Source organism: Rana temporaria, chromosome 1, assembly GCF_905171775.1.
Source record: "Rana temporaria chromosome 1, aRanTem1.1, whole genome shotgun sequence".
Taxonomy (NCBI): Eukaryota; Metazoa; Chordata; class Amphibia; order Anura; family Ranidae; genus Rana; species Rana temporaria.
Genome location: NC_053489.1, coordinates 546639026 through 546661239, shown reverse-complemented (window position 1 = coordinate 546661239; position 22214 = coordinate 546639026). Strand labels below are relative to the sequence as shown.

Below are 22214 nucleotides of genomic sequence, written 5' to 3'. Positions count from 1 at the left end.
ATACCAACCTAGCTGTAAATCATCTAGTAAATAGCATTAGGTTGCACAATTACAATATTAGGAAAATACTTATTAATTTTAGTTGTTGATTTATTATGCATCTTTCTGCAATCTTTGAGCAATTTAACTTCATATACATGTTTTGTTGAATTGTAAGAAAGTGCTAACTTATTTAATTAGTTCCAGAGAGACATTTTACACAATGAAACAATACAAAGTACCTACAATTTTTAATAATATATGCTTATTTAAGATGCTGGAATTTATATTGCTTTTAAAGCTTCTGTCTGCCAACCACTACCTCAGTCAAATGAAATGTTTTTTTTAAATTATATTTTTATATATATTTTATATATTTTAAAGATAGATAGATAGATAGATAGATAAATAGATAGATAGATAGATAGATAGATAGATAGATAGATAGATAGATAGATAGATAGATAGATAGATAGATAGATAAATGGTTATTTTGATTAAATTATCATCTTACTTAGGATGTCGTATGTCAGGCAAGGATCTCTCCAAGGCGATATTATTACTAACATATATATTAAAGCCATTTTCTCTATAAGCCGTGTCATCTTGATCCAGTTCACTGACAGGATATGGCTTCCCATGTTCACCTTTGCCTGAAAGGGAAAATTAAAAATGATAAATTTCCTTTGGGAAATAGGAGCACTAACCAGATTATCCCATATATCCAATTCTTATGCAATGCCTGTGGTTCTCCTCTACATTAGTATGTTAAAACTATTCAAATGAAATGCATGCACATCTATGACGTTTGACATGGAATTTCATAAATGACCCAGGGACTTGCAGTTAAAGTACTTTTTATGTTTGCAAAGCAGTTAACCCAACAACACAGTAAGCCATATACTATATACATCAACTAATCATCTAGGTTTACTATTCAGTATGACAATTGTTTAACTTAAAGTACAATGTTATACAAGTAAAGTTGGTTAAGCCACATATTTTATTTTAGGTTTGTGTAATACACTGCAGCCAGATTCCTTAAAGCGATTGTAAAGGCAGAAGTTTTTTTTTATCTTAAAGCATTCTATGCATTAAGATAAAAAAGCCTTCTGTGTGCAGCAGCCCCCCTACCCCACCTAACACTTACCTAAGGTCCCTCTAGATTCAGCACTGTTGCAGGAGTGTCTCGGCTGCCTGGAACTCCCCTCCTCATTGGCTGAGACAGCAGCATGGCACTATTGGCTCCTGCTGCTGTCAGTCAGCCAATGAGGAGAGAGAGGGGGTGGGGCTGGACCATGGCTCCATGTTTGAATGGACACATGGAGCTGTGGCTCGGCTCAGCTCAGGTGCCCCCATAGCATGCTGCTTGCTGTGGAGGCACCTAACAGAAGGGAGGGACCAGGAGCGCACAAGAGGGACCAGAGAAGAGGAGGATCTGAGCTGCTCTGTGCAAAACCACTGCATAGAGCAGGTAAGTATGACATGTTTGTTATTATGCAATGTGCCCTGCATCCATGTAATGTGCCCTTCTCCCACACAATGTTCCCCACTCTCATGTAATGTACCCTGCTCCAACATAACATGCCCTGCTCCAACATATTGCCCCCTGTTCCCATGTAATATGCACTGTTCCCACATAATATGTCCTGCCCCCATGTAATCCAATGTAATGCGCCTTGATCCCACATAATATGCCTTGCTCCTACATAATGTGCCCTGCTCCTATGCAATGTGTCCTTCTCTCATGGAATGTGCCCTTTTCCCATGTAATGTTCCCTGCTCCCACACAATGTACCCTGTTCCCACATAATGTACCCTGCTCCCATGTAATGTGCCCTACCCTTACATAATGTGCCTTGTTTCCATGTAATGTGCCCTGCTCCCACATAATGTGTCTGCTCTCACAAATGTGGGCCTTTCCCACATAATGTGCCCTGTTCTGATATAATATGCCCTGCTCCAACATAATATACCCTGTGTCCTGCTCTAATGTATTGTGCCTTGTATTGTGCCTGGTATGGTTCAGATGAGGGGTCCAGGCTTTTCAGTCCTCCCTTTTCTGGCCACCCATGCTTCATGCTTAGGTAAGGGTCTTATGCTTATTATAAGGGTCTATGAGTTTTTATAAGGAACCCATGCTGTTTTTTTTCTAACTAGACACAGTTTTGTACACAGTTTTGAGTGACCCCCCCCCCAAAAAAAAATTAAAATAAATACTGTGGATCACAATAAAAGACACATATCCAAGCATGCATCCCTGGGTGACCAAGAAAGTGAGGGCAGTGAAAGTCTCCCCCCTACTGAATCAGACCAGGACACATGCCTTTAACATTGGAAGGGTACCTTGTGGAGGAGTGGTAAAGCCCCCACTCGTGTTGAGGGGACAAGGGTTTGTCGTGTTCTGTCCCCCACATTCTATTTTTCAAAAGTCTCTACAAAAACATACAGCAGAGTATTCAGTTGCTTGTATTGTGTATTCAGGTGCTTGTATCATGTCTACCTACCTTTTGCACAACAAAATATTGTCAAATTGATTTGATATTAGATTTTTACAACCTTCCAAAGAATCAAGAGCTTTTAAATCAAACAGTTTCTATTATCATTTTTAGGCCCAGCTGTTTTGAAAGTATATCACATTGTGCTGTATAAGCTAAGGTAAACAGCATTGGATTCTAGATAACTAAACTGCGGTCCTTTGTTTGGTGACATAACCGTTACTAATAGCTAGTGTTGTAGAACATATTAAGCTTTAATTTTATATTGCAAATGTCATTTGCGATTTTGATAAATATTATCATAACAACTCTTTTTTGTACGGGTTGAATAATATGGCGACATACTATGTGTGAGTGGGTCACCCTTACAGTATTTCACTGACTTTTGGCACTTGGGGGAGTTACTTATAAGGCATTGTATTAGACTTGTGTTGCCTGAGCAGGCAGAGACTGTATGAAATATATCCCTTAATAAGGACAATTAATGCTAGTTATTCATCTTCCATTTTTTTTTTGCTGTAGGTTTACAGGAGGAATTACACTGCTAAGATTTTCAAAATGCTAAAAAGCCAGTATCTCTGAGTTAAATTGGCTGTGTCATGTAGTTCTGAGCTATGCAGTGGTTAGCCTGCCAAGTTCAATTTCCCCTACAGACCATAACATTTTGCTTATTTTATAAAAGTGAAATAGGTTAAGGAAAACATCTTCTCTTAGCAAATTGTACTTATAAGTCTTCAGAGTATTTATTGGAAGGTGAGGCTCTGCTGCTATTTCCCCTATATGTATTCATATCGTGTGACCAAATCTGAATTTTATACCCGGCTGAAAAGTGTCCATCTTGACGTAGAAAAAGAAAAGTCTGATAGAAGCTTACTCAGCTATGGCCCCCGAGTATGTCAGATATATACAAGAGTAATTGGATGTCCACATAAAGTGACTATTAACCACTTAAGACCCGGACCATTATGCAGGTTAAGGACCTTGCCCCTTTTTGCGATTCAGCACTGTGTCGATTTAACTGACAATTGCGCGGTCGTGCTATGTGGCTCCCAAACAAAATTTGGCGTCCTTTTTTTCCGCACAAATAAAGCTTTCTTTAGGTGGTATTTGATCACCTCTGCGTTTTTTATTTTTTGCGCTATAAACAAAAATAGAGCGACAATTTTAAAAAATATGCAATATTTTTAACTTGTTGCTATAATAACTATCCCCCAAAAATATATATATATATATATAAAAAAAAAATTCCTCAGTTTAGGCCGATAAGTAATTTTCTACATATTTTTAGTAAAAAAAAATCTCAATAAGCGTTTATCGATTGGTTTGCGCAAAATGTATCGCGTTTACAAAATAGGGGATAGTTTTATTGAATTATTATTAATATATTTTTTTTTACTACTAATGGCGACGATCAGCGATTTTTTTCATGACTGTGACATTATGGCGGACACATCGGACAATTTTGACACATTTTTGGGACCATTGTCATTTTCACAGCAAAAGTACTATTACAATTACTGTGAAAATTCCAATTGCAGTTTAGGAGTTAACCACTAGGGGGCACTGTAGGGGTTAAGTGTGACCTCATATGTGTTTCTAACTGTAGAGGGGTGGGGCTGGACGCGTGACATCATTGATCGTATTTCCCTATATCAGGGAACAGACGATCAATGACACTGCCACAGTGAAGAACAGGGAAGGTGTGTTTACACACACCTCTCCCCGTTCTTCAGCTCCGGTGACTGATTGCGGGACAACGGCGGCGATCGGGTTCCGCGGGCGTGGTCATGGAGCTTAGGACCGGCCCGCGAGCCCGCCGCATACAGGTACGTGATTGTGCCCAGCCGTGCCATTCTGCCGATGTGTATCGGCGTGAAGGGGTCCTTAAGTGGTTAAAGATTTCATTCAGATAAACGTTACATTCTTTCCCTGGCTGATTAGTGATTTATAATGTGCAGTTTATTCATTTCTGCAGGATATCTGTGGATTTGTTTGGTCTGATCCATTGCTTTAAATTTGCTGTTCTGAAACGGGTAGATTGTTTAAGCCCAACTCTGGGTTTTTATTTTAATTTTTTTATTTTTTGCTTTGTTTTCCTTCAGCAAATGTTAAAAAAAAATGATTTTCAGTCAGGAGCTGTCGGCCACAGTAATCTATTTTTGCCACTAGAAGTCCTTGGGTTGAATAATGCCCTGAAGGCAAACTGTGAGTGGAGAACATCATGGATATACAGTAAAATTTCTTACGTTAACAGTGGAAGTAATACAGTATACATAATTCCATAATTGCACAACAGTGTATCATATTAATTAGCCTCTCAGCAGACTTAAACAAACTATTGCTCTAAAGATCTAGAAGGTATGCTTTCCTCTAGCTCTATTTGCTATGAGCGATTATGTCACTACTGAAATATATTTAGGGCTTTCTGTACCACAAGTCCCAAAACACAAAGACTCTGCTAAGAAATAATTAATTAAAAATTGACACGGAAAGTTGTGTGCTACATTAGACATCATAGTTTTGTGAAAAGTATTGCTTTAGTACAAACTACTGTTTGCAATTTTTCAATGGGTTACATGTTTATCATCCATGAAAAAGATTGACAATGTCAACCACTGCCTACAATTTAGTTTGACCTTACTATTGTGAGCCCAACATGAAGCATTATACTGCTCTTGGGGGTGACCTTGCATTTAAAAAAATCAATTCCGACATCCTGTCTCCTAGCTTCTTTATTTCATTGGCTATTAATCCTTTTATACATTCAAGTAGGTGTTTAGACACATTTTTCATAGGTTTATCCCCCAGTATTTAAATGTAATCATTGCTCATTTGCCAGTTTTAGAATTTTGCCTGTGTCCATTTCTTTGCCATGTTCATGAGAAATCAAATGTCAACCACTAAACAGATCTCAATAAGATAAAAAAAAATGTGATAATGTCATAGCTACTCCAAGTGCTTTAACCACTTGCCGTAAAACGACGGCGGCAGGTTGGCTCCCCTGCGCGAGAGCACGTAATATAACGTCGGCTCTCGCTCGCCCCCGACCCCCGTGCGCATGCCCGGCGGGCGCGATCGCCGCCAGGAACCCGCGATTGCTCGTTACAGAGCAGGGACCGGGAGCTGTGTGTGTAAACACACAGCTCCCGGTCCTGTCAGGGAGAGAAATGCTGATCTTCTGTTCATACAATGTATGAACAGAAGATCAGTCATTTCCCCTAGTGAGTCCACCCCCCTACAGTTAGAACACACCCAGGGAACATACTTAACCCCTTCCCTGCCCCCTAGTGTTAACCTCTTCACTGCCAGTGGCATTTTTATAGTAATCCAATGCATTTTTATAGCACTGATCACTATAAAAATGACAATGGTCCCAAAAATGTGTCAAAAGTGTCCGAAGTGGCTGCCATAATGTCGCAGTACCGAAAAAAAAATCGCTGATCGCCGCCATTACTAGTAAAAAATAAATATTAATAAAAATGCCATAAAAATACCCCCTATTTTGTAAATGCTATAACTTTTGCGCAAACCAATCAATAAACGCTTATTGCGATTTTTTTTTGGGGGGGGTATTTATTATAGCAAAAAGTAAAAAATATTCATTTTTTTCAAAATTGTCTTTCTATTTTTCTTTATAGCGCAAAAACTAAAAACCGCAGAGGTGATCAAATACCACCAAAAGAAAGCTCTATTTGTGGGAAAAAAAGGACGCCAATTTTGTTTGGGAGCCACGTCGCACGACCGCGCAATTGTCAGTTAAAGCAACGCAGTGCCAAATCGCAAAAAGTGCTCTGGTCTTTGACCAGCAATATGGTCCGGGGGTTAAGTGGTTAAACAAAATGACAAAAGCCCTACATGATAGTTAGAAAACTGTTAACAACAGCTGCAATGGTCAGCAGACTGGAAGTACAAACTCACAGGCACTAGTCCTGCTATTTTTGCAAGATTCCAAGAAGCTAATTTCTTTAAAAATATTATCTTGCCAAAATTCATGTAAATTTACAGAGTCCTGTTAGCCCATCTAACGTATTTATTACCCTGCTTGGCTTTTCCGTCCACAGAGTTAAACTGCATCTAAACCCAAGAACAAAAATTTATAGTATTGCAGTTGTTGGTCCTTAGATGTGGTGGCTGCATTTGTTTTCTTTTTTCAAACTGTTTCTTTATTTTAACTTAGTAATCCATTAACACAACAGGGTGATAACTGTACTGAGCAGAATTGTCACCCTAGGAAAGGGAGTGTGTTAGGACTAAATATCTGTCAAGGATCAGCAGCAGGGATGGCTAGATCTGCATGGTTACACTTAGAAAAACTGAGACCAGTCCATATATATTTAAGGTAAGATTTTTTTAAAGTGAAACCAAAATCCATCAAAAACATAAGATAAGTGAACCAAAACCATATGAAAAAATGTATATACAAAATGGGGAACAGAGAAAAAAAGGATAAAACTAGAGGTGCAATGATGAGGGGGAACCAGAACTTTGGATCAGGAACAAGGGGAGTAGATATAAGGCAGCAGAATGCAGAGCAAGATCAGGAGCAGGATAAATGTCAGGCAGTATTTGGATAGCAAAGCAAAACACTGAAGCAAAGTGTAATAGTAGAGGCAGGGCTAAGAACCCTTCCAGCAGCCAGCATCACATGGAAACTGGTTACTGGAAGCTGCTGGCTGCTGGGAAACATCTGCTGGTGGACACTGGAACTACAACATCCACCGCTCTGGGAAGAACATTGCCACCAGTGAGTGATCCATGTTCTGACAATAACACTGTATTAAGACTTCATAACTCCTTCCTATGAGTTTTGTAGTCCATAGAGTTTGCAGAGAACAGTAACTAACACTAGATTACAGCATATTCTTTGTATGCTCAAAACAAAGATGAAAAGGGTTCAACTTTTAATGAGGAATCTCTCTCAGTGCCTCTTGATGGTAACAATGAAACAATAATACATTTACAATAATACAGTTTTAAAATGTAAGTTCTTCATATAAGTAAATATGTGTTCAGGAAAACTAATCGGGGGCAATGTTTGAGGTAGGGCTACAAAATTGGATCTATTTAAAGGGCAGTGAATTTGTATTACCAAAATGTAAGCATATGTGGTTGCTTCTAAGTTATGCAGTTCAACATCTGAAAATAAAGTACAAGCTTCTGTACATCGCCCTAATGCCGCGTACACACGATCGGTCAATCCGATGAGAACGGTCTGATGGACTGTTTTCATCAGACCAAACCGATCGTGTGGGGCCCCATGGGTTATATAACCATAGGTTAAAAAAAAGCCAACTTGTTTTAAATTTAAGCGATGGATTCCTAACAGATAGAAAAAAAACGATCGTTAGTAGGCACGACCATCGGTTAAAAATCCACGCATGCTCAGAATCAAGTCGACGCATGCTTGGAAGCATTGAACTTAGTTTTTTTCAGCACGTCGTTGTGTTTTATGTCACCGTGTTGTGACACGATCGTTTTTTTAACCAATGGTGTGTAGTTACGACTGACCATCAGTCAGCTTCATCGGTTAAACGATGAAAACGGTATATCAGACCGTTCTCATCGGATGAACCGATCGTGTGTATGCGGCATAAGGCTTCAGAGAGTTCTTTAAATTCACTTTTTTTGTTAATGTTTCAGAAATATCATCCAGTATGTGATAAATAAAGTTCAAAAATAGTGTATGTATGTCTGTAAGCAAGTGCAATCCAAGCAATCGTGACACTGAACACCAATGAAATAAAATGTACTTTTATTAGGAAGCATAAGGCACCACTGACCACTGGTGTGAAAGGAACTTTTATCTGGGGCCATATCTTTGTCTGTGTAAAGGGGCATATAATAACAGGGCTTAAAAGGTTGCCTCTGAGTACCAGTGTAATGTAGTTGTTAACAGAAGTAAAGTATAGTCTGCTGTCCACCAATTCAAAATGTTGGATATTGCAGAGAGAGTACACTTTGTCAGCTAGTAAGCAAGAAAGTAAAGGGCATTTATATTTTTGTGATGGTTTACAGCTACACCTTAGAATATAAATGTCACTTAACCTTTTACAGATCATATGTTGACACAGATTAGCAAGCCTAGTTGCTGTTTTTCATGGTTTATTCCACTTTGTGAACAACTCTGTAAAAGTTTAAGTTCTCTTGATTGCACTGGGTTCCTGGCTTGCTGTTTTCTATTAGTATGAACAACTTTATGAATTTAAAGTGACACTGAACTCACATTTTTATCAAATAAAATAAATCTAATATGTTTAAAGGAGCAGTAGTGCAAAAGCTCTTTTGGCCCCATTTCTCCTGGGGATCACAGGACTGCTCTTAGTTTTGAGCTCCTGTGACTCATATTCAAGCCAACAGTAAACAAAAGCACTGTCACTCAGCCAGTCCAGACTCTGGAGAGATCCCAATCTTAATTTTGGGATCCACCCAGATCTCTGACCAGCAGCTGGTTCAGCCTCTCAGAATGCCAGTGAGAGCCTGGGCCAACTGCTTCTGCCCCCTCCACAGCCCAACGCTCCAGTGAGTACTGGAGGGGCAGAGCAGAGAGTCAGTGACTAACAGTGAAGACTATGAGCAATCAGCAATCTTGAGGAAGGGGGAAAAGACATTTAAAATGACTTGTGGTTGCAATTGCTGGTACCCGGCTATTGAAAAAAAATAAAGAAAAAAATGGCATGGGGTTCAACCCAGTCCATAAGAGAAACCCTGCGCCAATTTTTTTTTAAATGGTGTTTATTCTCCCCCCAAAATCCATACCATACCCTTATACGAGCAAGCAGCCTGGCAGGCCTTGTATCATACCACGCCACATGCCCTCAACATGGGGGGGTGCTTGTTGATGGGGAGAAGGGTCTCTTCCCCACAACCTTAATGTTAAGTATGGGCGTCGTTCCCGCGTCTAATTTTAAAATTTCACGTCGTTTGCGTAAGTCGTCCGTGAATGGCGCTGGACGCCATTTACATTAACGTCGAAACCAATGACGTCCTTGCAACGTCATTTAGCGCAATGCACGTCGGGTAATTTTACAGACGGAGCATGCGCAGTACGTTCAGCACGGGAACGCTCCTAATTTAAATGGTGCCCGCCCCATTTGAATTAGGCGGGCTTGCGCCGAGCGGATTTACGTTACACCGCCACAAGTTTACAGGTAAGTGCTTTGTGAATCAGGCACTTAAGCTGTAAACCTGCGGCGGTGTAACGTAAATGGGATACGTTACGCCGCCGCAGCGTAACGTATTTCTATGTGAATCTGGCCCACGGTGCTTTAGCAAACCTAAAGGCATTCATTTAGGGCTTATGTCTACTTTAACATATTGGCAAATTTTGGTGATTTGCCAATATGCAAGGAAGCTATTTTTTGATGGAACAATTTTGAGTCTAATTCAAGCGAGTCAGTGGTGGAGCGAATTTTGATTTAGCTCAGTCATTTCTATATACAAGTTTATTTTTGAATTTTTATGGAATATGTAAGTCTTGCTGTAGTTTTCATGATCATTTTCAGTTTCATTTTACTTTGGAAAGTGTAACTAAGCCACAAAGAAACATCAATGTGTCAGATAATAAGTGCGCTGCGCCTTCTGATTTTCTATTTCTTGATCCATTGGGCCCTGTCTCTGGCAGTATGCGTTTCCCCTCTCTGATTGACATTTCTCATGTTCACTGCTTTATAGTTGTGGTTTCCTTGCACATGTCACGCCATCATATCTTTCAAGTAAAAATTATTACAGCAATGTGCATATCTAACTTTAATTTGGTCAAGTTCAGTTTTTCACACTGCTCGTCTCTGAGCTGTCATGTACAGCAGAATCATACTAAAAAAGCTTTGGCTTGAAGTCCAGATCACAAAAGTTAATTTTTTTTTCAAGTTATGTATTTATTACAAGATCATTAAAGCAAAATGTCAAGGCAAAATATTAAAAAAATTATATGCAGCACATATCTATATTCCATGAATATCTCCCTATGTTTTATAAAGTATAAGAAATATCAGTTAAAATGCCTGCAACATGCTCAGATCTTAAGTCATGTTGTGGGCCGACAACACACATCATTTTTGCAGAGTATTGTCAGATTTGACCACTTTATGCAAAACCATTCAACACTCTCCATCTTTCTTTCCAACATAAAGACTAATAGGTAGATTCAATAAGTTAGGCCGGCTTATCAGTAGATAAGCCGACCTAACTCAGAATCTACGCCGACTTATGTTTAAGTGTATGCTCAAACAGAGATACGCTTAAACATATCTAAGATACGACGGCTTGTGCCGTCCTATCTTAGATTGCAATATTTCGGATGGCCACTAGGTGGCGCTTCCATTGCGGTCGGCGTAGAATATGTTAATGAGTAGATACGCCGATTCACTAACGTACGCACGGCCAACGCAGTACTTTTACGCCGTTTACGTAAGAGATAGGCCACCTAAAGTTAGAGCTTAGGCCTACATGGAATAGTAATGTTAAGTATGGCCGCCGTTCCCGCGTCGAAATTCGAAATTTCTACGTCGTTTGCGTAAGTCGTCCGTGAATCAGGATTTACGTCGTTTACGTCCACGTCAAAATCAATAGGCCCATGCGGCGATCTTAGCCGCAATGCACACTGGGAAATGTAGGCGCCCGGCGCATGCGCAGTAAAAAAAAAGTCAAAAACGTAAGGTCAAGCCATATTATCATAAAACATGCCCCCCTTACACACATTTGAATTCGGCGCCCTTACGCCCGCACGCTTTAGGCTACACCACCGTAACATAGCAGGCAAGTACATTGTGAATCATGTACTTGCCTCGCTAACTTACGGCGGCGTAGCTTAAATGCCTTAAGCTACGGCGCCGCAAAGTTGCGGCAACGTACCTGAATCTAGGCAATAATTATTCTGTAATCCAAGACAAGAACTGGGGGGGTTAAAAGAATCTGTGAGATAACACAGGAAGTGTGCTGAGAACACAGGAAAGATTAACAGTATAGGGGAGCAAAAAGAAGACGTTTATAAGTAGGGTTTACATACAATTTAAATGTCATTTAAATATACAGTGCCTTGAAAAAGTATTCATACCTCCTTTTGTCATGTTACAACCAAAAACGTAAATGTATTTTATTGGGATTGTATGTTATAGACCAACACAAAGTGGCACATAATTGTGAAGTGGAAGGAAAATGATAAATGGTTTTCCAAATTCTTTACAAATAAATATCTGAAAAGTGTGGCGTGCATTTGTATTTAGCCCCCATTATTCTGGTACCCCTAAGACCCCTTTCACATTGAGGTGCTTTAGCTCTAAAAATAGCACCTGCAAAGCGTCTGTAAAGCGCCTCTCCTGTCTTTCCAATGTGAAGGCCAGAGGGCTTTCACATTGGAGCGGTGCGCTGGCAGAATGTCAAAATAAGCCCTGCAAGCAGCATCTTTGAGCATACTCTGCTCCTACAGCCCCCCTGCTTTGTGGGAGCTTTTAACCCCTTTTTCAGCCGCTAGCAGGGATAAAAGCTCCCCGCTAGTGGCCGAAAAGCGCTGCTAAAATGACGGTAAAGCGCCGCTAAGAATATCGGCGCTTTACCGCCGACGCTCACAATGCCCCAGTGTGAAAGGGCTGTAACTAAAATCTAGTGGAGCCACCTAATTAGTAAATAGAGTGTGCAATTTAATCTAATTTTAAATACAGCTGTTATGTGAAGCCCTCAGATGTTTGTTAGAGAACTTAAACACCTGACAGGATATGCAGGCAGCGCATTATTCAGAGAAGCAGCCAAGAGGTCCATGGTAACTCTGGAGGAACGGCAGATATCCACAGCTCAGGTGGGAGAATCTGTCCACAGGACAACTATTAGTCGTACACTCCACAAATCTGGCCTTTATGAAAGAGTGGCAAGAAGAAAGCCATTATTGAAAGAAAGTCATAAGCAGCTGTATTTGCAGTTTTTGCCAGAAGCCATGAGGGACACAGAAAACATGTGGAAGAAGGGGCTCTGGTCAGGCTAGACCAAAATTCAACTTTTTGGCCTAAAAGCAAAACACTGAGGGCTAGATTCAGGTAGGGGCGCACATAGTTACGGCAGCGCAGCAAATCGTATTTACAATACGCCGCCGTAACTTAGAGAGGCAAGTACTGTATTCACAAAGCACTTGTCTTCTAAGTTACATCGGCGTAGCGTAAATGGGGCCGGCGTAAGCCCGCGTAATTCAAATGTGGATGAGGGGGCGTGTTTTATGTTAATGTATGGTGACCTGACCTGATTGACGTTTTTTTACGAACGGCACATGCGCCGTCCGTGTACATATCCCAGTGTGCATTGCTCCCAAGTACGCCGCAACAACGTATTGGTTTAGACGTGAACGGAAATTACGTCCAGCCCTATTCGCGAACGACTTACGCAAACAACGTAAAAAATTCAAAATTCGAAGCGGGAACGACGTCCATACTTAACATTGGCTGCGCCTCCTAATAGCAGGAGTAACCTTACGCCGAAAAAGCCTAACGTAAACGACATAACTTAATTGCGCCGGGCGTACGTACGTTTGTGAATCGGTGTATCTAGGTCATTTGCATATTCTACGCCGAAAACAACGGAAGTGCCCCTAGCGGCCAGCGTAAAAGTGCACACAATTATACGCCGCCGTATTCAAGTTACGTCGGCGGAGGAAGCCTATTTTTTGAACGTATCTGCCTTTGAGAATCGGCGTAAAGATACGACGGAGCAGATTTGAAATTGCGGCGGCGTATCTGGAGCTGAATCTAGCCCTATGTGTGGCAAAAAAATAACACTGCACTGAACACACCATCCCCACCGTGAAACATGGTGGTGACAGCATCCTGTTGTGGGGATACTTTTCTTCAGCAGGGACAGGCAAGCTGGTTAGAGTTGATAGGAAGATGAATAGAGCTAAATACAGGGCAATCTTAGAAGAAAACCTGTTAGAGTCTGTAATAGACGTGATACTGGGGGAGGTTCACCATCCAGCAGGACAACGACCCTAAACATACAATCAGAACTACAATGGTTGGGACGGATGTTACTGGCGCAAATGTAAATCAAAAGGGTGCAAGTCGCTCTATGGGGGCTTTCCCAAAATTTAATTGATATAGTATGGGGATTGCGCTACCCTGGCAGGTGACCTCGATCCACCTCACCTTGTGCAATAAACAAAATTAATTAGCACCTGTGAATATCACCTTGTGCTATTCCACCACAAATTTGCTAATAAATGACAATCCACCAACAGTATATGTGTAAATAGATATCAGCCCTTCATTTACCAAGTGCCTATATACAGATATTCTTCTAAAAAGACTATGGCCCGGATTCACCTAGCACTTACGCTGACGTATCTACAGATACGCCGCGTAAGTGTAAATGTGCGCCGTCGTATCTATGCGCCGTGCCCATAGAACTAGATACGCCTGAAAATAGGCTTCCTCCGACCAACGTAACTTTCCTACGCCGACATATCTTGGGCACATATTTACGCTGGCTGCCTCATTGCAAATATGCAAATGAGTGAGATACGCCGATTCACGAACGTACTTGCGCCCGGCGCATTAATATACACGGTTTACGTAAGGCGTACAGCCGGCATAAAGTTAAGCCTCATAAAGCAGGTGTAAGTCATGTTAAGGTATGGGCCGGGAACCAGCCATCGTATTTTACGTCGTTTACGTAGTAGTACGTGAATAGGGCTGGGCGTAGGTTACGTTCACGTCGTAGGCAGTGATTCGACGTATCTTAGGGAATATTTCCGACGTGATTCTGAGCATGCGCACTGGGATGTGTCCACGGGACGCACAACTATGCGCCGAGGTACGAGAATCCGGGCCATTGTATATATATATATGTATATATATATATATATATATATATAAATACATAAATATACCATGCACGTGTTGATATATCAAATAGTGCTCCTTAAAGCGGTGGTTCACCCTCCATAACAACATTTTAGCATAAAATTAGGCATAGTAGCGCGAGCTACAGTATGCCTGTATTTATTTTTTTAGCCCCGTACTCACTGTGCAATCGTATATTGAAGATTCCGACTCCCCGCGGGGAATGGGCGTTCCTATCCAGAGGGCAGGTGATTGACGGCCGGCTCTGGCACGTCACGCTCCCCGAAGACAGCCGGAGTAGGTCTCGGCTCTTTACGGCGCTATATGGTGCCTGCGCACAGACTATGCGCAGGCGCCGTGAAGAGCCAAGTCCTATTTCGGCTATTTCCGGAGAAGCGTGACGTGCCAGAGCCGGCCGTCAATCACCTTCCCTCTGGATAGGAACGCCCATTCCCCGCGGGGAGTCAGAATCTTCAATATACGATTGCACAGTGAGTACGGGGCTAAAAAAATAAATACAGGCATACTGTAGCTACTATGCCTAATTTTATGCTAGAGGAACATTTTTTTTTTTTTTTTATAGGGTGAACCCCCGCTTTAAATTATCAAAAGTGTGCACTACCCTATTACGGGTTCACAAAAAATATGGTGTCACAAAACCACAATTAATATAGTAGAAATAAAAAATAATAATAAAAATATATATATATAAGAAAGAATTCCTGTGTGAATCCTCCTCCCTTTATTTAGAGAGTCCCAATGTGATAACCAAGTGCTCCTAAACAATAAATATTCCTCTTGTGGAGTGTTCAAATGCAACATGATTTCAGCACCTCCGTGATCGTCCCATCACCGTTAAAAATGGCCACTCACCAGATCCTGCTCAATAAATGCCTTTGGTTCATTCCCAGGATAACCACTCCTATTTTGCGTCACCACAGCTGTCAAGTTCAAAAGTTTTGATTTAATAGCAAATGTTTAGAATACAACAGCCTGAAAGCATTGATCCATGAAGTGATCTATTCCTGTTGTAAGTTCTCAAGTATTACGTTAGTGTTAGCTGTTATTGCTTATAAGCAAATTATCAATGAGATTCCCTTTCCTACCCCAGTAATCACATAAACTTGCATTCTGGCACATACTGGGCCAGATTCAGGTACAATTGTGGCGGCGCAACGTAACCCATTTACGTTACACCGCCGCAAGTTTTTAGTGTTAGTGCCCGATCCACAAAGCACTTACCTGTAAACTTGCGGCGGTGTATCGTAAACACGTCCGGCGCAAGCCCGCCCAATTCAAATGGGGCGTGTACGTGGATCGCCGTAACTGCTAATTTGCATACCCGATGCTGGAAAACGACGCAAACTCCACCCAGCGGTGGCCGAGGTACTGCATCCTAAGATCCGACGGTGTAAGACAATTACACCTGTCGGATCTAAGGGCTATCTATGCGTAACTGATTCTATGAATCAGAGAAACGCCGTCGTATCTCTTCTGTGAATCTGGCCCAATATTCTTAAGAAGCATAACTTATGTCGTATGAAAACAATAAAACAGTGCATTATTTCTGTTAAATTTAAGTTCTTTTATTTATTTTCAAATGCCTTAAAGCTGAACTCCAGCCAGACAAAATACGCATTCAAATTCAGATACATATTCTTAAAATGTTTACAAACCACGACTGTTTAAAAAAAAGAAACATGCAAGACTATGTCATAATGTACTAGTATGCATCGCTTACTAGCACATTATGAAATACATACCCTAAGAGCCGGTTCACACTGGGGCGACCCGGGATCCGACTTCAAGACGCCCCAAGTTGCCCCAAGTCGCGTGGTCAAGAAACTAAATTGGACCGTCTTAATGTACACTACAGAAGTTGCTCCGACTTCAGAAAAGGTTCCTGTACTACTTCAATCCGACTTCTAGGTGACCTGTACCCATTGATTTCAATGGAGGTCGCCTCCAAGTCGGATACCCATTTAAAGTGAGGCAACTTTACAGGAAGTCGCCCCAGTGTGAACCTGTTCTAAAGCAAGCTCCTACCTCCCACAGAGGAAATCCACGCCAAATAAAAAAAAAACGGCATGGGTTCCCCCTCTAGGAACATACCAGGCCCTTAGGTCTGGTATGGATTTAAAGGGGAACCCCTACGCTGAAAAAACGGCATGGGGGTACCCCCAAATCCATACCAGACCCTTATCCAGTCAGGAAAGGGGGTGGGGATAGGCGAGCTCCCCCTGAGCCGTACCAGGCGGCATGCCCTCAACATGGGGGGGGTGCTTTGGGGCAGGGGGGTGCCCTATGGACCCCCAACCCCAAAGCACCTTGTCCCCATGTTGTCTTCCCGACAACCCTGGCCGTTGGTTTTCGGGGTCTGCGGGCGGGAGGCTTATTGGAATCTGGGAGCCCCTTTAATAAGGGGGCCCCCAGATCCTGGCCCCCCACCCTATTTGAATGAGTATGGGGTACATTGTACCCCTACCCATTGACCTGGTGGTAGGAAAATTTCAATTAAAAAAACACTACACAGGTTTTTAAAGTAGTTTATTAGGCAGCTACGGGGGTCTTCTTCCGACTTCAGGGGTGTTCCGACTTCTCCCTTCTGCCGGGCACCACCTCTGTCTTCTTTTAGCTCTTTTACCAGCGGTGGCCCGGTCTTCTCCCTTCTTCCAACTTCGGGGGGTCTTCTTCCGACTTTGGGGGGTCTTCCGACTTCTCCACTCTCTTCTCCCGCTCTCCGGTTATTTTTCTCTTCTGCCAGGCACCACCGCTGTCTTCTTTCAGGTCTTTCACCAGCGGGGGGCCTGGTCTTCTGTGTCGCCTTCTTCTCTTCTTCTCCTCTTCGATGTTGACTCAATGGTCCCTCCCGCTGTAATGCCGGGTGTGCGGTGCACATCGATTTATATAGGCCGCTTATGACGTCACATTCCCAGCATGCTCCGGGTGGTGTCACATGTGTAGTGTTTTTTTATTGAATTTTTCTACCACCAGGTGAATGGGTAGGGGTACGATATACCCCATACTCATTCACATAGGATGGGGGCTGGGATCTGGGGGCCCCCTAATTAAAGGGGGCTCCCAGATTCTGATAAGCCCCCCGCCTGCAGCCCCTGACAACCAACGGCCAGGGTTGTTGGGAAGAGGCCCTTGCCCCCCTGCCCCAAAGCACGCTCGCCCGTCCCCACCCATTTCCTAACCGGCAGGGCTGCGTGCTCGGATAGGGGCCTGGTATGCTCCTAGAGGGGGAAACTATGACTTTTTTTATTTAAAATTTGGCATCGAGTTTCCCTTCCTGGAGGCGACTTCAAGTCGGTTCTGGCACAAAGCTCTGAAGTTCCGGCAAGGTATGTCGGACCTTCAGAGGGCATGCGCCAATGATGTCATTTAAGAGATATTAATTTTACCTTAACAAAAATGCTATCACTCCTATACACTTTTGTAAATGCTCCTATAGACTGTAAAAATGCTGGCAAGAAATGCTAACTATTAGACCCCTTTCACACTGGGGTGGTTTGCAGGCGCCATTGCGCTAAATATAGCACCTGCAAACTGACCTGAAACAGCGGCTGCTGTTTCTCCAGTGTGAAAGCCCAGAGGGCTTTTATACTGGAGTGGTGAGCTAGCAGGACCGCTCCAAAAGTCCTGCTAGCCGCATCTTTGGAGTGGTGAAGGAGTGGTAAAAGCAATGGGAAACTGCGGCTATATCTGCAGAGGCGCATTGCTGGCAGTATTAACCGTTTTTCGTCTGAAAGCGGGGGTAAAACCGCACCGCTAGCGGCCAAATACCACCGAAATTCCGACGTAAAGCGCCACTAAAAATAGCAGCGCTTTACCACCACTGCACCTCCTGCCCCAGTGTGAAAGGGGCCTTAGTGTTTTTTTACCCAGCATTTTTTCAGCAGTTTATGAGCATTCATTGTGAATGCAGCAATACTGCAACAATAGCAGCAGCAAGCAGCAGCAAGCAGCAGCACAACAGTAACCCCCAGCATGACATATGGATAATAAAGGATCAGCAGCACAATTATGAGTCATCATTCTGTTCACAATGCATTCTGTTCCTATCATCGAACCCACTGATAACATATGTGCGCACAGCAGTGGCTGATTGGCTGCTAATGCAGGCCCTCCATATCCCAGTCTGGGTGCTACTGTACAGGGGTTTGCAGGAGGCTCATATCAAGAAATACATTTGATAATATTTAATCAATACATAACTACATGTATAAGTTATGATTCACACTGGTGTGACTTTTCATGCAATTTGATCATTTATAATCTGAGGACAAGGCGCACCCTGTTTGTGCCTATAGAACCTTTCAAATCGGTGTGACTCAGACTTGTACCAATTTTGAAAAAGGTTCCTGCACTATTTTTGGCGATTTTATGTGCGAATTGAATAGACTTCTGTGAATGAAGTTGCACAGATGTTGTCAAGCTGCACATGAAATCGCACTGGCCAGTGGCTTTGAAATCGCGCTGAAGCAGTGCGATTTCAAAGCCGCATTCAGTGTGAACCGGGCTAAGTGTTCTTAATATTTGCCTAGATTTCAGTTCATATATATATAAAACGATATGCTTTCCTCTTCTTCTGATGGATAACCTGCAAATGTTCATGTTTACCACTGTTTTCTTCTATTTGTTCTAACCAGTAAAGATTTCACTTCCTTTATTTTAAAATGCTCTACCAACAAATCCTCAGCATCATAATAAATTGTTGTCACACTAAAGATTTTTCATATGATGAGCATGACAGATATTTGCTTGTAGAACATTTTTCCCTGTAGCAGTTTCTAATATCTTGGAGACCTAGCTCTTCAATCACAGCTTTCAGGAAAAAATATCCACTAAAGTTAGAAATTTCAACCAACCACTTTTATTTAATTGCTATAAAAAGTGAAGTGTTTTCATAACATTCATTTTTATATGGCTTGCAGTGTATTGATGTACTGTGGTTGCAATTGTATATCCATTGTTATGTGTTTTTTCTGCATTTCTACTTTTGTGTAAGACTGAGTACAGTAAAATGTATGCAAAAATCTGGGTCCTGATTTATAAGGCCTAAAAAAAGCATTTTTGTGATCTAAAAGTGCATTTAGGGCATACTAACATCTCTGAGAAAATTCAATGTTGTATATTCATTTTGAATGCCTCAAAAAGTTATTTAGCGCACAAAAATTGCCATTGCAACTTGATGAATCTGGACAATTTTGTGCACTATATGTAGTTATTTAACAGAACATGTACATAGAGTAATGATCAAAATGCTCTCAAACCAAGTTACTCTCAAACCAAGGTTTTATTGCATGCAACAGGGACATGACAATCAAAAGCTGTCATAAGTTCTAGCCTTTTACCCTTTAACGCAAAAAAAAAAAAAAAAACTGTCGGTGTCACCATTGCTGATATTTTTCTTACTTCCTGTCTGGTAAAACTGTTGTGACCAGTACTATCATAAAGGGGAGATATATCATTAACAGGGAACGGAATTGCAGTAAAAATCAGCAGTGACCCTAATCCTTCCTAACCCTATTTAAACATTATTTTGGCAGGACATTCACCTTAAAGGAGTTGTAAAGGAGACATTTTTTTTTGCCAAAATGACTGTTTACAGGGTATAGAGACATAATAGTTAACTGATTCCTTTTAAAAATGATTAAAATAGATAAAAATCAATCATATAATGTACCTACAGTTTCAGTTTTGTTTTTGCATGCTGTTTCGTGCTTCTGTGATGAACAGAGACAAAGAGCCAATACAGGGCAGTGATGGTTTGGAAAACGAGGGGTTGAGGGGTTTTAGACACACAGTAGACACATCCTTGATTAGTGACCACAGAGAAAAAGCTCCCATGACTTTTTTCATCAAGAAACTGACTGTTCAGAACAGAGAAGGATTACAGCAACATCAGAGTAAAAACGAACAATGAGGACATGAAACCAGGACTGCAGTAAGGTAAAGGAAGATATTCAGCTAAAAAAAATAAATCCTTTAGTGACCCTTTAAGGGTCTATTTATAAAGAAATTGCTTTGCAAATCTCAACATTTGTACAAGCACAATAAAAAAATCCTGTAATGTTTATAATAAGTGTAATAATTGCATTTTTGCTTTTTGCCAGTTGAATGTAATAACCCCCTAACATTTAATTTTAAAGCTTCATGTACACGGGACGTGTTCAACCTCTCGTGAAAGGCAGTTTAGTCGCGTTTACATGCCCTGTTTAGCCGCGTTTAGCCGCGTTTGCATCTGGAAGCATTTGAAAAAAATGTTTTTTCTTTTTTTTTGTTAAAATGAAAAAGTCTGTAAACGAAACACTGCTAAATGCTAGTTGTCGCATTTAGCTGTGTTTAGCCGCGTTAGGCGCTTGAAATGTCTCTAAACACAGCTTCTGAACACTTTTTTTGGGGTTCCAGAAAAAAACTCTAAACTAAACTGCCTAGAAACTACTATAAACGACCCTGTGTACATGTACTGATAAGATAACAGAGGAGAGTTCAGGAGCAGTTGAAAAAAATGCCCAACTGCTCCTAAACGTCCGTTTACCAGCTGCAGTGTACAGAAAAATAGCTTAAGATCATTTGACAATGAGAGTAAATAGGCTAAGAACATTCGACCAGTAGGGGAAATAATATTGATAAACACATATATCAATATGTACAGGGCTGAAGAGCATTTTGGAACTAACTTTAACTATGCATCCTCTTATTTCTTGTATATATTGAATATTTTGTACATCTTGTCTACTTCTATAATGTTCTATTCACTTAGAACTCATACTATAAATAATAGCTATAAAAATAATAATAAACACATATGCTCAAAGTAGCAAAGGACTTAGTTATTTTCAAAGAAAGTAAAATACTAATACATCAAGATTTAAATAAATATATAGCAGAGAACATAAGAATAACAAACATAATTTGTTACGTAAATTATGGAAAAGAGTACCGCTCCAAGCCCTGTGACCAATGCTGTGCTCCCGCCCTGTAGTACTGACAGGTGCAGACTCTGCGCTGATCCGTGGAAAAAAGAAATGTTCCTGGACTGCCGCACTCCGATAGGCGATTTATTGAAACAAAATAAACAAAGGATAAAATCCAAAGTTGTATAACATCCAAAAAATCATGCAACACTGCAATCAATGGTAAAAAGTGGACACAGGGGACAAAAAAGCTAACATGTTTCACATCATGGATAGATACCAGCTATGACTAAGCATCTATCTATGATGTGAAACATGTTACCTTTTTTGTCCCCTATGCCCACTTGTTATCATTGATTGCAGTGTTGCATGATTTTTTGGATGTTATACAGCTTTGGATTTTATCCTTTGTTTATTTTGTTTCAATAAATCGCCTATCAGAGTGCGGCAGTCCAGGAACATTTCTTTTTTCCATTGTTATGTAAGTTAGTCATAAAAATTTGGTATCCTGGTTGGGCTCCAGTAAAAGTGAAGGGAAAAACACACACACAACCATCTTCTGTTTAATGAGTAAATATCAACAAATATCAGGGATTATGTCACTATACTTGATAAGCTCCAGCAGATGGCATTGCCAAACCGCTGGCAAACTCCTTGTCCCAGGTCAACATTTCAAGTCAACATTTTATCTCCATAACCCACCTCAGGGGAGTGCAAGATTGCTTTCCCTGTTGAAGAATCCTTATTTAAAAACCTCCTGTTATAAATAACCTGCTGTGTACACCACTGAATTTTTAGATGGGCCAGATGGTTTATTGATAGACAAACAGTAGCAACCCATAAATGTCTGATATTAAGACATATTGTGCACACCAACAAATTTAAACAAAAAGAATATTGAACAGTTTGTGAAAAAACAAAACGATTTCCCTTATGCCGCATACACATGATCGTGCTTCTGCCCAACCAAATGCACATCGGAATTCCAACGG

General features: G+C 41.1%; 1 protein-coding gene across 1 annotated transcript in view; it reads right to left on the bottom strand.

Annotated features, from left to right (window-relative positions):
• Positions 1-22214, bottom strand: part of GALNTL6 (polypeptide N-acetylgalactosaminyltransferase like 6) — a 1588031-nt gene that overhangs the window by 1023393 nt on the left and 542424 nt on the right. The window contains exon 3 of the mRNA XM_040333316.1: positions 494-632. Within this exon, the coding sequence (XP_040189250.1) occupies positions 494-632 (139 nt within the window). The remainder of the gene's footprint in view (positions 1-493; positions 633-22214) is intronic.